The sequence below is a fragment of the Cnephaeus nilssonii genome (genome assembly GCF_951640355.1).
Source record: "Cnephaeus nilssonii genome assembly, chromosome: 15".
NCBI classification, from domain to species: Eukaryota; Metazoa; Chordata; class Mammalia; order Chiroptera; family Vespertilionidae; genus Cnephaeus; species Cnephaeus nilssonii.
This window is the reverse complement of record NC_137086.1, coordinates 45,251,878-45,266,189: the sequence shown is the minus strand read 5'-3', so window position 1 is coordinate 45,266,189 and position 14,312 is coordinate 45,251,878. Positions and strand designations below refer to the sequence as shown.

The window sequence follows — 14,312 nt, the reverse complement described above, 5'->3', positions numbered from 1 at the left end:
TACAAAGTTCACAACCACAGGGAGCAGAAAGACTTCAGAGATTCTAGTGCATCCCCTTTCTGAGACAGCTTGCTACTAGGATAATCAGAGAAGGCCTACTGGGGATTCAGGACTTTTATCCCTACTTGTTGGAAACAAGACCTCCTCCCCTAGTGTCCATGGAATTGGTGTAGGAGCCTGGACTCCCCGCCTCCTACCCAACATTAAAAAGTTATCTCTGACCCTAAGATGGTGTCAGAGGAGGCAGAGTGGAGGCATGTGGGGAGCAGTAATGAGGAACCTTTTTACTTCCAAGACAGGGTGGTATCAATGAAGGACTAGTGGAAAGGCAGGATTTGCCTGCCCACTTGATAGTAAAGAAGCTTCTCCATCCCCTGAGTGTCAGTGGGGGCCATGTAGAGAGACTGGTAACAAGGTACCTTCCCTTCTGGGTTGTAATCAGAGGCCAAATGGAGTTACATCCCACCTGGCAATAATTATCTAGAAAGCTCACTTTCCCCCTTGGCAGAGTATCAGATGAGGCCTGCTAAAGCAGATCTAAATAAGATCCAGGGTCTTACAACATAATACCCCAAATGTCCAGAATACAGTAAAAAAAAAGATCACTCATCATATCAAGAACCAGGAAAATCTCAACTTGAATGAGAAGACTACAATACTGAAATGACACAGATGTTGAAATTATCTAAAAAAAGATTTTAAAGCAGCTAACGTAAAAAATGCTTTAACAAGCAGTTATGAACATGCTTGAAACAAATGGATAAATAGTGCATCTCATCAAAATAAGAGAAGTACAGAGAAGAACCAAATAGAAATTTTAGAACCAAAAAAATTCAATAACCAAAATCTGAAAAAATAAAATCGTCAATGGATGGGCTCAACAAAGAATGGAGAGGTCAGAGGAAAGAATCAATGAACTTGAAAATAGAATCAAAATTACCCAATCTGAGTGCTCGCTTCGGCAGCACATATACTATTCTTTCCTCTTTCCAATACTCAATTGGAACGATACAGAGAAGATTAGCATGGCCCCTGCGCAAAGATGACATGCAAATTTGTGAAGCGTTCTATATTTTTAAAAAAATTATCAAATCTGAGCAACAGAGAAAAAATAGATTTTTTTTATTGTCTAAAGTTTTACATATGTCTCCTTTTTCCCTGATTGACCCTCCCCTGCCCCTCCCCAGCCATTCCCACCCTAGGCAAGCCCCCACTGCCCCAGGAAAATAGATTTTTTTAAAATGAACAAAGCCACAGGGATCTGTGATATAGAAGATCTAACATTCACATCATCCAAGAGAAAAGGGGAAGGGTAAGGCTGAAAAAATTATTCAAAGAAATAATTATTGGAAATTGCCCAAATTTGGCAAAAGTTATAAACCTAAATATTCAAGAGACTGGTAGGTTCCAAACAGATAAATACGAATAAATCTGTTCTAAGACACTTCATAATCAAACTTCTAAAGACTAAAGGCAAACTCTTGAAAGCAGAGTACTAACACCTTACATATAGGGGGGTGGGGGAGAGACAAGTAACAATAGATTTATTTTCATCAGAAATCATGGAGGCCAAAGGAAGTATAGCATTTTTCACTGTGAAAGAAAAAAAAAAAACACATTAACCTAGAACTCTGTATCCAATGAAAATATCTTTAAGGAATGAATCAGAAATAGAGATATTTTCAGATTAAGGAAATACAACTGATTTTGTATATTGCTCTATCTTATTATCTTGCTGATTCACTTGTTCTGTGAAGGCTTATTTTTGGTAGATTCTTTGGGATTTTCTATATAAACCATCATGTCCTCAACAAATTTCTCCCCTTCCAATATGTATGCCTTTTATTTCATTTTCTTATCAATACTTAAGTGCTCCTTAAGACTTCTAGTATTGTCCTATCTAATAATAGACAAATATGCAAATTGACCATACCTCCAACACACCCACCATCCAATCAGAGCGAGCATGCAAATTAACCCAAACCAAGATGGCTACGGCCACAGAGAGCAAGGTTTCCTAGGTAACAGAGGAAGCCAAGCTTTCCGCCTGCCCTTGCCAGGCCTAAGCCTCCACTCAAGCTACAAAGTTTCAATTATAGAAGGTAAACAAATTCAAACAAATGACGGCAGAATGGAGCTTGAGAGAGCAGGCCAGGGTTGCCGCCGGCAACTGGGGAAGCAAAGCTTTCCGCACACCCTGGCCGGGCCCACCCGCTTAAGGCAACAAAGTCTCAATTATAACCCCAACACAAATGGCTGCCGGCCTCGGAGGGAGCCCCAGGCTTCGCTCCATTCCAGGCTACAAAGTTTCAATTGTAGAAGAAAAATAAATTCCAGATACCAGGGCCTCCGCTTGGGTTGCCAGGGGGCGTGGTCGGCCTACAAACCACCACAGGCCCCTCGCTCAGGCCACCCCACGCCCAAAGGGAACCCCCACCTGATCAGGGACACCCTTCAGGGCAAACCAGCTGGCCCCCACCCGTGCACCAGGCCTCTATCCTATCTAATAAAAGAGTAAGATGCAGATTGATCATCACTGCAACACACAATATGTCTGCCCCCATGTGGTCAAAGATCCTGCCCCCATGTGGACACAAGATGGCCACAAGATGGCCAGCAGGAGAGGGCAGTTGGGAGGAACCCGGCCTGCAAGGGAGGGCAGTTGAGAGGGACCAAGCCTGCAAGGGAGGGCAGTTGGAGGTGATCAACCCTGCAGGAGAGGGCAGTTAGGGGTGACCAGGCCGGCAGAGGAGGGAAGTTGGGGGCAAACAGGCTGGCAGCAGAGTGGTTAGGGGGTGATCAGGCTGGCAGGCAGAAGCGGTTAGGGGCAATCAGGAAGGCAGGCAGGCGAGCAGTTGGGAGCCAGCAGTCCTGGATTGTGAGAGGGATGTCCGACTGCCCGTTTAGGGATCCGACTGTCCACCAGAATCGGGCCTAAACGGGCAGTCGGACATCCCTCGAGGGATCCCATATTGGAGAGGGTACAGGCTGGGCTAAGGGACAACCCCCCTCCGTGCACAAATTTCGTGCACCGGGCCTCTAGTCCTATATAATAAAAGGGTAATATGCAAATTGACCAAACAGCGGAACAACCGGTCACTATGATGTGCACTTACCACCAGGGGGCAGACACTCAATACAGGAGCTGCCTCCTGGTGGTCAGTGCACTCCCACAGGGGAGTACCACTCAGCCACAAGCCGGGCTGAGGGCTGGCGAGCACAGCAGCGGTGGCGGGAACCTCTCCCGCCTCTGAGGCAGCGCTAAGGATGTCTGACTGACAGCTGTAGCGGGCCTAAGCCGTCAGTCAGACATCCCCTGAGGGCTCCCGGACTGCTAAAGGGCTCAGGCCAAGCTGAGGGGACCCGCCCCTCCCCCCCAGTGCACGAATGTCATGCACCAGGCCTCTAGTGTTAAATAAGAGTGGCGAGCACAGACATCTTTGCCTCAGTCCCAATCTTAAAGATATAATATTGTCTTTTACCCATTAATATGATGTTAGCTGTTGAACTTTTTATCAAATGCTTATTCTGCTTCAGTTGATATGATCCTGTGATTTTTCTCCAGCCTTTTAATATGGTGAATTACTTTAATCATTTTCAAGTTTTGAAACAGTCTTGCATCCCTAAAATAAACCTCACTTTATTATAGTACTAGACACCTATCAGGGGGGCCGGCCAGCCAGGGGGGAGGGACTGCGGGAGGGAGGGACCATGGGAGGTTGGCTGTGGGAGCGCACTCACCACTAGGGGGCAGCTTCTATATTGAGCATCTGCCCCCTGGTGGTCAGTGCATGTCATAGCGACTGGTTGACCAGTCGTTCTGGTTGTTCCAGTCGTTTGGTTGTAACAGTTGCTTAGGCTTTTATATAGAGAGACTAGAGGCCCGGTGCACGAAATTCGTGCACAGGGGTGTGTGTCCCTCAGCCCAGCCTGTACCCTCTTCAATCTAGGACCCCTCGAGGGATGTCCGACTGCCTCTCACAATCCAGGACTGCTGGCTCCCAACTGCTCGCCTGCCTGCCTTCCTGATTGCCCCTAACCGCTTCTGCCTGCCAGCCTGATCACCCCCTAACCACTCCCCTGCCAGCCTAATTGATGCCTAACTGCTCCCCTGCCAGCCTGATTGCACCTAACTGCCCTCCCTTGCAGGCCTGGTCCCTCCCAACTGCCTTCCCCTGCTGGCCTGATCACCCACAACTGCCCTCCCTTGCAGGCCTGGTCCCTCCCAAATGCCCTCCCCTGCTGGCCATCTGTGTCCACATGGGGACAGCCATCTTTGACCACATGGGGGCAGCCATCTTGTGTGTTGCAGTGATGATCAATCTGCATATTATTCTTTTATTAGATAGGATAGAGGCCTGGTGCATGGGTGGGGGCCAGCTGGTTTGCCCTGAAGGGTGTCCCGGATTAGGGTGGGGTTCCCTTGGGGCATGGGGCGGCCTGGGTGAGGGGCCCGTGGTGGTTTGCAGGCCGGCCACGCCCCCCGGCGACCCAAGTGGAGACCCTGGTATTTGGGATTTATTTGTCTTCTATAATTGAAACTTTGTAGCCTTGAGCGGAGGCCAGGACAGGCCAGGGCTGCGGGAAGCTTGGCTTCCTCCATCGCCGGGGGCAACTCAAGCCTCCTGCTCTCTCCAGCTCGGTGGCTGCTGCCATTTTTGTTGGGATTTATTTATTTTCTATAATTGAAACTTTGTAGCCTTGAGTGGAGGCTAGGGCAGGCCAGGGCTGCGGGAAGCTTGGCTTCCTCCATTCCCGGGGAAACTCAAGCCTCCTGCTTGCTCCGTGACCGCAGCCATCTTGGTTGGGTTAATTTGCATACTCCCTCCTGATTGGCTGGTGGGTGTGGCTTGTGGGCGTAGCGGAGGTAGGTCAATTTGCATGTTTCTCTTTTATTAGTGTAGATGGTTTGTAATTCTTTATGAATTATATTTGTTAATATTGTTTTAATATTCTTTTTTTAAATCTATATTTATGAGTAATATTGGTCTTTAGTTTTCTTTCTTTATACTCTCTTTGTTTTTGGTATTAGGTTAATAACTGGCCTCATAAAATGAGTTGGTAAGAGTTTCCTTTCCTTATATTTTCTGGAAAAGATTGTATAGAATTGATACTAATTCTTCTTTAAACATTTGGTACAATTTTCCAGTAAAACCATCCAGGTCTAAAAATTACTTTTTCAGGAGTTTTAAATTTCTTTTATAGTGATAGGGCTATTTAAATTATTTATTTCATATTAGATTGTGGTACTTTGTGCTTTTCAAGAAATTAGTCCACTTCTTCTAGGTGTTCATATTTATATATGCAAACTTGTTTATAATATCCTCTTATTATCCTTCATATGTCTACTAGGTCTGTAAGAACACTCCTGGTTTCATTCCTGATATTGATGTTACATCTTCTCTCTTTATTTTCCTTTGTCTATCTTGCTAGAGGTTTGTCCATTTTATTGATCATTTCAAAGAATTAGCTTTTTGTTTCATCAATCTTCTGTTTTTAATTTCATTGACTTATACTCTTTATTATTTTCTACCTTCTGCTTGTTTTGGGTTTACTTTGCTATTCCTTTTCTAATTTCTTGAAGTAGAGAGCTTATATTACTAGTTTGAAACTTTTTCTATTCTAACTTGGTGTTATAAAATATCCTCTTATCATATAGCTACAGTAATCAAGATTGTGTTGTATTGGTGGAAGAATAGATACATAGATCAAAGTAACAAAACAGAGAACACAAAAACAGATCCAATGAAATATATAAAACTCATTTTTTATGAAGATGCCAAAGCAGTCCAATGTACAAAGAATAGCTTTTTCAACAAATGGTTGTAGCAGTGGGACACCCATGAAAAAAAATAAACCTGAACCTAAACCTCTTATTTTATTTTAAAATTAGCTCAAAATAGGTTATAGATTTAAATATAAAACTAAAACTTTTAGAAGACAACATAGGAGGAAATCTTCAGGACCTAGAGCTTGGTGACGATTCCTAGACATGACACAAAAGCACAATTCATAAAAGAAAAACTTGACAACTTGGACTTCATCAAAATTAAAAAATTTTGCTCTGCAAAAGACCCTATCAAGAGGATAAAAAGACAAGCTCCAGACTGGAAGAAAATATTTCCAAATCATGAATTTGACAAAGGACTCATATTTAGAACATACAAAGAAGTCTCAACACAACATTAAAAAGAAATCTAATTCAAAAGTGGGCAAAACACATGAAGAGAAATTTCAATGAAGAGACTATATAAGTGGCAAATGATCACATGAAAAGATATTCAACATCACTAGCCATTAGGCAAATGCAAATTAAGACCATGATGAGATAATACTACACACCTATTAGAACAGCTAAACTAAAAAAATAGTAACACTGCCCAATGCTGTCAAGGATTCAGAGAACCTGGATCTCCCATTCATTGCTGCTGGAAATATAAACTGGCACAGCTATTCTGGAAAATAGTTTGTAATATTCTTAAAAATCTAAACATACACTTACTTTATAACACCGCAATTGCACTTTGGGACATTCATCCCAGAAAAATTAAAATTTACATCTACACAAAAACACATATTTAAATATTAACAATAGCTTCATTAGTAATAGCCAGAAACTTGAAACAACCTAAGTGTCCCTTAATAGATTAATGATTAAACAAACTAATATATCCATACCATAGAATACTACTCAGCAATAAAAAGAAATGAACTATTGACACATACAACTTGGATGGATCTTGAGAGCATTATGTTGAGTGAAAAAAAAAAAAAAGCCAATCTCATATGGTCACACACATTAAATTCTATTTATATAACTCTCCCAAAATGACAAAATTATAAAGAATAAGAACAGGTTAATGGTTGCCAAAGATTATGAATGGGAGGGGCTGGAGGTGTTACCGGGAGCCCCCGCCCCCCTTGGGCTCAGATGCCTGTTGCTGTGTCCAATAACAAAGGCAGGGTTGGATCATATGGGCGTTTATTGAGAAGGCTAGCCAACCAAGAAGACAGGCGCTTACAAGCATCAAATCCTGCCTTCCAGCCAAGGTGCAGGGAACAAGATTATAAAGGGGAAGGGGCCAGGGTGAGAAATGCAGCTATGTGCAGGCCTGGGGATCCGCAGACATCAGCTATTGTAATTAGTCATCAGGCGATGAGATGATGTTTTGACTCCTGGTGGGTTGGCCTGACAATGTTTATTGGTTCTGCTTGCTGGATTCACAGCTGAGTCCCTCAATTGCTTTGCACAGGCCTTGAAAAGAAAATTTTAAGAAAACCTTAACCCCCTATTCACATATTAGAAACTTAACCCCCTATTCATATAAGTATATGTGTTCTAAGATCCTATATAATAAAAGAGTAATATGCAAATTGACCATACCTCCACTACACCCACAAGCCACGCCCACCAGCCAATCAGGAGCGAGGACGCAAATTAACCCAACCAAGATGGCTGTGGCTGCAGCCACGGAGAGAGCAGGAGGCTTGAGTTGCCCCCGGCGATGGAGGAAGCCAAGTTTCCACAGCCCTGGCCTGCCTTGGTCTCCACTTAAGGCTACAAAGTTTCAATTATAGAAGATAAATAAATCCCAACAAAAATGGCTGCAGCCATGGAGCAAGCAGGAGGTTTGGCTCCACTCAAGGCTACAAAGTTTCAATTATAGAAGATAAATAAATCCCAGATACCAGGGCCTCCTCTTGGGTCGCTGGGGGGCATGGCCGGCCTGCAAACCACCACAGGCCCCTCACCCAGGCTGCCCCACGCCCCAAGGGAACCCCCACCCTGATCCGGGACACCCTTCAGGGCAAACCAGCTGGCCCCCACCCGTGCACCAGGCCTCTATCCTATCTAATCCGCCTATCTAATAAAAGAATAATATGCAAATTGACTGTCACTCCAACACAAGATGGCTGTCCCCATGTGGTCAAAGATGACTGACCCCATGTGGACACAAGATAGCCACCACAAGATGGCCAGCAAGGGAGGGCAGGCCAGCAGAGGAGGGAAGTTGGGGGCGACCGGGCCTGAAGGGAAGGGCAGTTGGGGGAGACCCAGGCCTGCAGGGGAGAGCAGTTGGGAGGGGACCAGGCCTGCAGGGGAGGGCAGTTAAGGGTGACCAGGCCTGCAGGGGAGGGCAGTTAGGGGTGACCAGGCCTGCAAGGGAGGGCAGTTAGGGGCAAACAGGCTGGCAGGGGAGCAGTTAGGCATCAATCAGGCTGGCAGGAGAGTGGTTAGGGGGTGATCAGGCTGGCAGGCAGAAGCAGTTAGGGGCAATCAGGAAGGCAAGCAGGCGAGCAGTTGGGAGCCAGCATTCCTGGATTGTAAGAGGGATGTCCGACTGCCCGTTTAGGCCCGATCCTACCGGGATCGGGCCTAAATGGGAAGTCGGACATCCCTCCAGGGGTCCCAGATTGGAGAGGGTGCAGGCTGGGCTGAGGGACAACCTCTCCCCCTGTGCACGAATTTTGTGCACCGGGCCTCTAGTTTAAAATAATATGATTACTTTTCAGATTAATTCAGGTGCTCTATCTATTAGATTATAAGTCCCCCCTATCAGAGGTGACTATAAAAGCATAGCACAAGGGAGAGCTTTATGGTGAGGGAATAATTCTGTATCTTGACTGAGGTGGTAATTACACGAATCTACAGATGTGATAATATGATATAGAACCCTATACACACATTGTACTAAGATCAATTTCTTGGTTTTAAAATTGTGCTCTAGTTATGTAAGATGTAACCACTGGAAGAAACTGGGTGAAGGTTACACAAGTTCCCTATGTACATTTTTTTTAGTTTTGTGTAAATCTATAGTTATTTCAAAATAAAAAGTTAAAGAAAAGCAAAGTTAACATTACACACTCACTAGAATGGCAGCAATTTAAAAGACAGGCAATACTAACAGGCAATACCAAGTGTTGGTGAGAATGCGGTAAAACTTTAACCCTCACTCATTGCTGAGGGGAAGGTTAAATGATACAACCACTTTGGAAAATAGTTTGTCAATTTCTTAAAAAGTTAAATGTATACCTGCTATATAACCCAACAGTTCCACCCCAGGAATCTACCCGGCAGAAATAAAAACATGCATTCACACAAATAAATATACATGAATATTCATGGCAGCATTATTCATAATAGCCTCAAACTGGAAACAGAATGTCTGTTAACTGGTAAATGGGTAACTAAATTATATAACTCTGACTGTATATAACCCACTGATTATATATCCTACGAGTATACTGAGGACAGAGTGAAAGTGATACTGACGTTTCTGGCCATGGGGCAGATATGCTCTTCTATTGTGCCATTTTCTTTGTGCATGTCTTTCCCATGAACATACTTGCCTGTGATATCGATCTTCACTCAGGCAATAGAGGTAGAGAAAAGTAGAGAGTGACCTGGAAGGACAAAATGGAAGATATCCAGCATAAGAGGCTTTTTGAGAAATGAGCTCATGTTCCAAACAAAGGTAAAAGGATTTTTCTCCCCCTCCTCAATTGACTAAGTTATATGCATCTGGCACTCCTCAGTACATCTGGCCCTGGATGAATCCTTTGATCCCTTGCTTACTCTATTAGGAGAGGCAGACTATTCTGGACCAAAAACCTCTGACTGGTATCTCAGGAAAAATTACAAGCCACTTTTTTTTCCTAAGAAAAACAATAAACTCAAACCTGGTTAAAAGCTCAAGAAAATCACTGAACAATTGAATCTTATGTATAGAACAATTGAATCTTTGGTTAAGGAAGAATGCTACTTTAAATCCATTGCCTCTGACCTATATAAGCATCTGATGTTTTCTATCTGCAGAGTTAGCTCAAAATATAAAAGGAGAACGATATCAAGTAGGAGACTTGCCCAAACTGAAAACCTCAATATAACTCCTCATATTTAATTTATGAGTATAATCAAATAATACTGAACTTTTTATAAGGAACCATGACAGAGGAATCATAATTAAAATATTAGAATTCCTTTTATATCCATTGTGACATTAATATAAATAAATCTGACCAAAGTGATTAATCTTCTCTCAAAGCAGTTTCAGAAGAATTCCCTTACTGTGAAGATCTTACCAATTCTTTATTTTTTTATTTTTTTAAATTACAGTTTACATTCAATATTATTTTGTATTAGTTTTAGTTAGGTATGCAGCATAGTGGTTAGATAAGCATGTATTTTACAAAGTGTTCCTCCGATATTTCCAGTACCCACCTGGCACCATACATAGTTATCATGTATGACCTACAATGAGATTTTGGACTAATTTGGCTATCCTTCCCATCTACTCCCACCCCACACCTGCTATTGATGCTTGGAATTTCTTCAAGTAGTGTCACAAATTTTCATTTCACATTTATTCAAAATGCATATATCCTTAGGAGATGTAACATTGACCTAGAATCAGATTATATTAGAACACTTCCTGATAGCAAGTTTTTATAAAGGAGGGTGAGGAGAATCAAGAAGTTTATCTCTTGGCTCTTTGAGCTGACTGCAGACGAAACCAAACATCTCTTACTTACTGAAGTAGTCCTGAGGAGCAGATTAGGTAGGACCTTATCAGTTATGAAATGATCAACCACATCAAAATCCTCATTTCTGGAAAAACACCCCTCTTGAATAAAGAAGCTGCCACTGCTTAGACTGACTGAGAAATAAAGACAGTGTTTAAGAGTAGCCTTGCTAAGCCTCCAATTTGCAGGCCACCCCAAAGTAAAACTAAGTAGTAACAACTGGACCTTCCTTTCCTGTTTCTGGTAACTCCACATAATCAAAGCCCTTTGGCTGCAAATTTTCGTTCTTCTGGTATAGGGAAGATTTGAGTGTAGTGCCTAGAACGAACATAGTAGGCATTCAGTTAATGTGGATCAAATAAACAGAAGGGACTCCTGAGGAGGAATAAATGATAATGAAGGTAGACTCCCAATTAATCTGAAACCTGGGTCACTAAAGATTTGTATCTTTGATTCATTTTTCTCTGCAGCAAGTGAAAGGGAACTTTGCCAGGCTGCAGACCTGCATCTCAGAGATCCGCACATTACAGAGGGAAGGTTGTTTCAGACCACAAGGTACTTCTCTGCAGCTGGCAGTAGAAGATGGGCTCCAGCAGTTCAAACAGTACAGCAGACACGTGACCACGGGCGCGGCTCTGACCTACACTTCCCTGGAGGTAGGAGATGCTGGCTCAGGAGTCTAAGCCATCTTCCCATTTCAGTCCACTTAAATGCTTCCTTATTTATCATTCTTATATTGTTCTATGTTTCATTCACATTGAACGTCATTTTCAAGACGAGGTTTTCAGCTTCCTGCAGGCAGGAGACATGGCCCCTTTGTCCTGTAACCTGTGCAATTCTTACTACACAGCTAGGTAGAGAGAGGAGCTCTAAAAATTGGGACTACAGTGAATTATAAGGGAAAAGTGAAATCTGAATATGCCATCTGCCTTTGGATTTTTGGAACTTGTAAAGCAACCGTTAAATTGCCTAGATGGCTGTCTATATTTATACATTCTGGGTACCCTTAAGAACTTAATCAAATCTTAGCACCAAAATGAGTAACTTTTCTTGGGATTAGCAAATGTGGAAGTGTAAAAATTTCTAAAATTCTGGTGCCAGACTGAGACAATCTTAAAAATATAATTAAGTTATGACTGCATACTGCGCTGAGTGTGTGAGTGTGAGTTAAAAACATTTTCAGCCCGAGACTAGAGTCACATCTTGACAGCTATTGTCCTGGTGTGCTAGAGTTCTCGGAGAGAATCTGCTGGTCTTGATTCACTGACGTGGGCCGGAAGTGCCCCCGGTAGTGCCCAGATCAGAAACATAGGCTTCCCAGCTCCTAGATGGAATGGGTTGTCTGTCACCTTCCCTCATACCTATTAGGGAGTTGGTACCTGCCACAGTGTGTTATAACCCTTTTCTCTATAAAAAATAAGAAAATCAAAAATTAAAAAAAAAAAAACATTTTCAGTCTCTGGTAACCTCAGGCATCAAACAGATTTTTAAAAACAGTTTAAAAAATAATTGTGCTTTCATCTACATCTCTCTTCCTCAATCAAAATGTCTAAGTACAAGAAAGAATTGCCTCCCAGAATTTCAAATTTAAGACAAAACTGCTAATAAAAACAGAATATATTCATTGAGGTAGAATCAAATATTCACATTATACACAAACACCTCAATATTCCTTCAGGTCAGATATATTGATCAAGGATGAATACATTTTTTTCATTTATCTTTATTGTTGAACGTATTACAGATGTCTCCCTTTTTTCCCCCATTGACCCACTCCACGTTGAATACATTTTAGAGTTAAGAGCCAAAGAAACAGCGCAGCTGGATCCAGGTTGAACAAGGAAAGAAATCTACATGGAAGCGCCACTGTGAAAAAGTAGCATGTAGCCAAAACCGGTTTGGCTCAGTGGATAGACCCGTCAGCCTGCGGATTGAAGGGTCCCAGGTTCGATTCCGGTCAAGGGCACATACCTTGGTTGCGGACACATCCCCAGTAGGGGGCATGTGGGAGGCAGCTGATTGATGTTTCTAGTTCTCTATCTCTCTCCCTTCCTGTCTGTAAAAAATCAATAAAATATATTTTTTTTTTAAAAAAGAAAGAAAAAGTAGCATGTAGGCTCTCTGCTATTTAGTTCATATTTATTGAGTGGAATTTAAGGATCCAGTGTTCTTTATTTCCTCATAAAGTCAAGGCATTTTGAGCAGAACAGACACTAGTGCTTCAAGAAATCTGAAGAAAAAAGAAAAAAGAAACTAAAACGAGGGGGATGACCTCACTGGTTTCTGTCTAGGGTAGGCTCACCCTGTTTGGAAGGATCCTGTGATGATCCCAAAATAATATGTCAAATGAAATTTGATTTGTAGGTTACAATTAAGCCTCTTCTTTGCCCTGAAGACAATAGCCACTACCACAGATTTCTCCTGTGTTTATTCTCTAGATCTAACCTATGTTTCTCACTCTGTACACCAGGGAAGGCAGACACATTGATTTGTGGATTTATTTCCAGATTACTATTCTGACTTCCCAGCCTGGAAAAGAGGTGGTCAAACAATTGGAGAAAGGATTGAAAGATACAGACCTAGTCAGGGTCAGGAGGCTTCAGGTGGTTGAGATCACGAAGGAAGCCCTAGAATGTACGGACTCAGCATCCCCTATTGAAGAGTCCAGCAATGATGGTAAGAATTAAATGGAAAGATAAAAAGAAGGTAAGAATTTTAATGAGCAGTGTTTTACAGGTCAGGAAGGTTATTTTCCATGGTCTTTTTATGTTCTTAAGTAAAATGAAGCCAACAGATTTCACTGTGGGTCAGACATGTGTTTCTAGGTGTTAGAGTTAAATTATAATCATATTTTTAATTTCAGAAACAGTATATGTTCATGTAAAGCCTGAAATATAATAGGTATAAAAAGTAAAAATTCTTTCCTCCTCTAATCACTTTTAAGAGATTCAGGTAGTCCTCCCAACTTTCCTTTAGATCAGGGGTGGGGAACCTTTTTTCTGCCAAGGGCCATTTGGTTATTTATAATATCATTCGTGGGCCATACAAAATTATCAACTTAATAATTAGCCTGCTATATTTGATCAAACATTTAATTAACTCACTCCTAATGCCTTTGCAGGGCCAGACCAAATAATTTTGTGGGCCTTATATGGCCCACGGGCCAGATGTTCCCCACCTCTGCTTTAGATAGACATTCATGTATACACATTTGTCTCTGGGTATCTGCAGGGTATTAGTTCCAGAATCTCCACGCACACCTAAACCTGCAGATGCTTAAGTCCCTTATGTAAAGTTGTATAGAATTTGTATATAACCTATGCACATCCACCAGAATAATTTACATCATTTCTAGATTATTTATAATACCTAATACAAGGTAAATGCTATGTAAATAGTTGTTATACTGGATTGTTTATGGAATACTGATCCAAAAGAAAAGTATGGCCCTAGCCAGTTTGGCTTAGTGGGTAGAGCATTGGCCTGCAGACCGAAAGGCATGTACTTTGGTTGCAGACTCCTTCCCGGGCCCGGGCCCTGGTCCCAGCTCCTGCAGGAGGCAACCAATCGATGTGTTTCTCTCACATCAATATTTCTCTCTGTCTTTCCCTCTCTCTTCCACTCTCTCTAAAAATCAATGGAAAAATATCCTCAGTGAGGATTTTTTTAAAAAAAGAAAAGATAAGTCTATACATGTTCAGTATAGATGAAACCATAACAGGCATAACTACATAAGACGTCAAAAACAACGTACCTTTTTTTCTCATACATTTTCAATCCACTTGGTT

The 14,312-nt window shown here is 42.2% G+C and overlaps 1 protein-coding gene across 1 annotated transcript in view; it reads left to right on the top strand.

Moving 5' to 3' along the window:
• M1AP (meiosis 1 associated protein) overlaps window positions 1-14,312 on the top strand; it is a 65,317-nt gene that overhangs the window by 6,767 nt on the left and 44,238 nt on the right. The window contains exons 3-4 of the mRNA XM_079791496.1: window positions 10,995-11,180; window positions 13,032-13,200. Of these exons, the coding sequence (XP_079647622.1) occupies window positions 10,995-11,180; window positions 13,032-13,200 (355 nt within the window). The remainder of the gene's footprint in view (window positions 1-10,994; window positions 11,181-13,031; window positions 13,201-14,312) is intronic.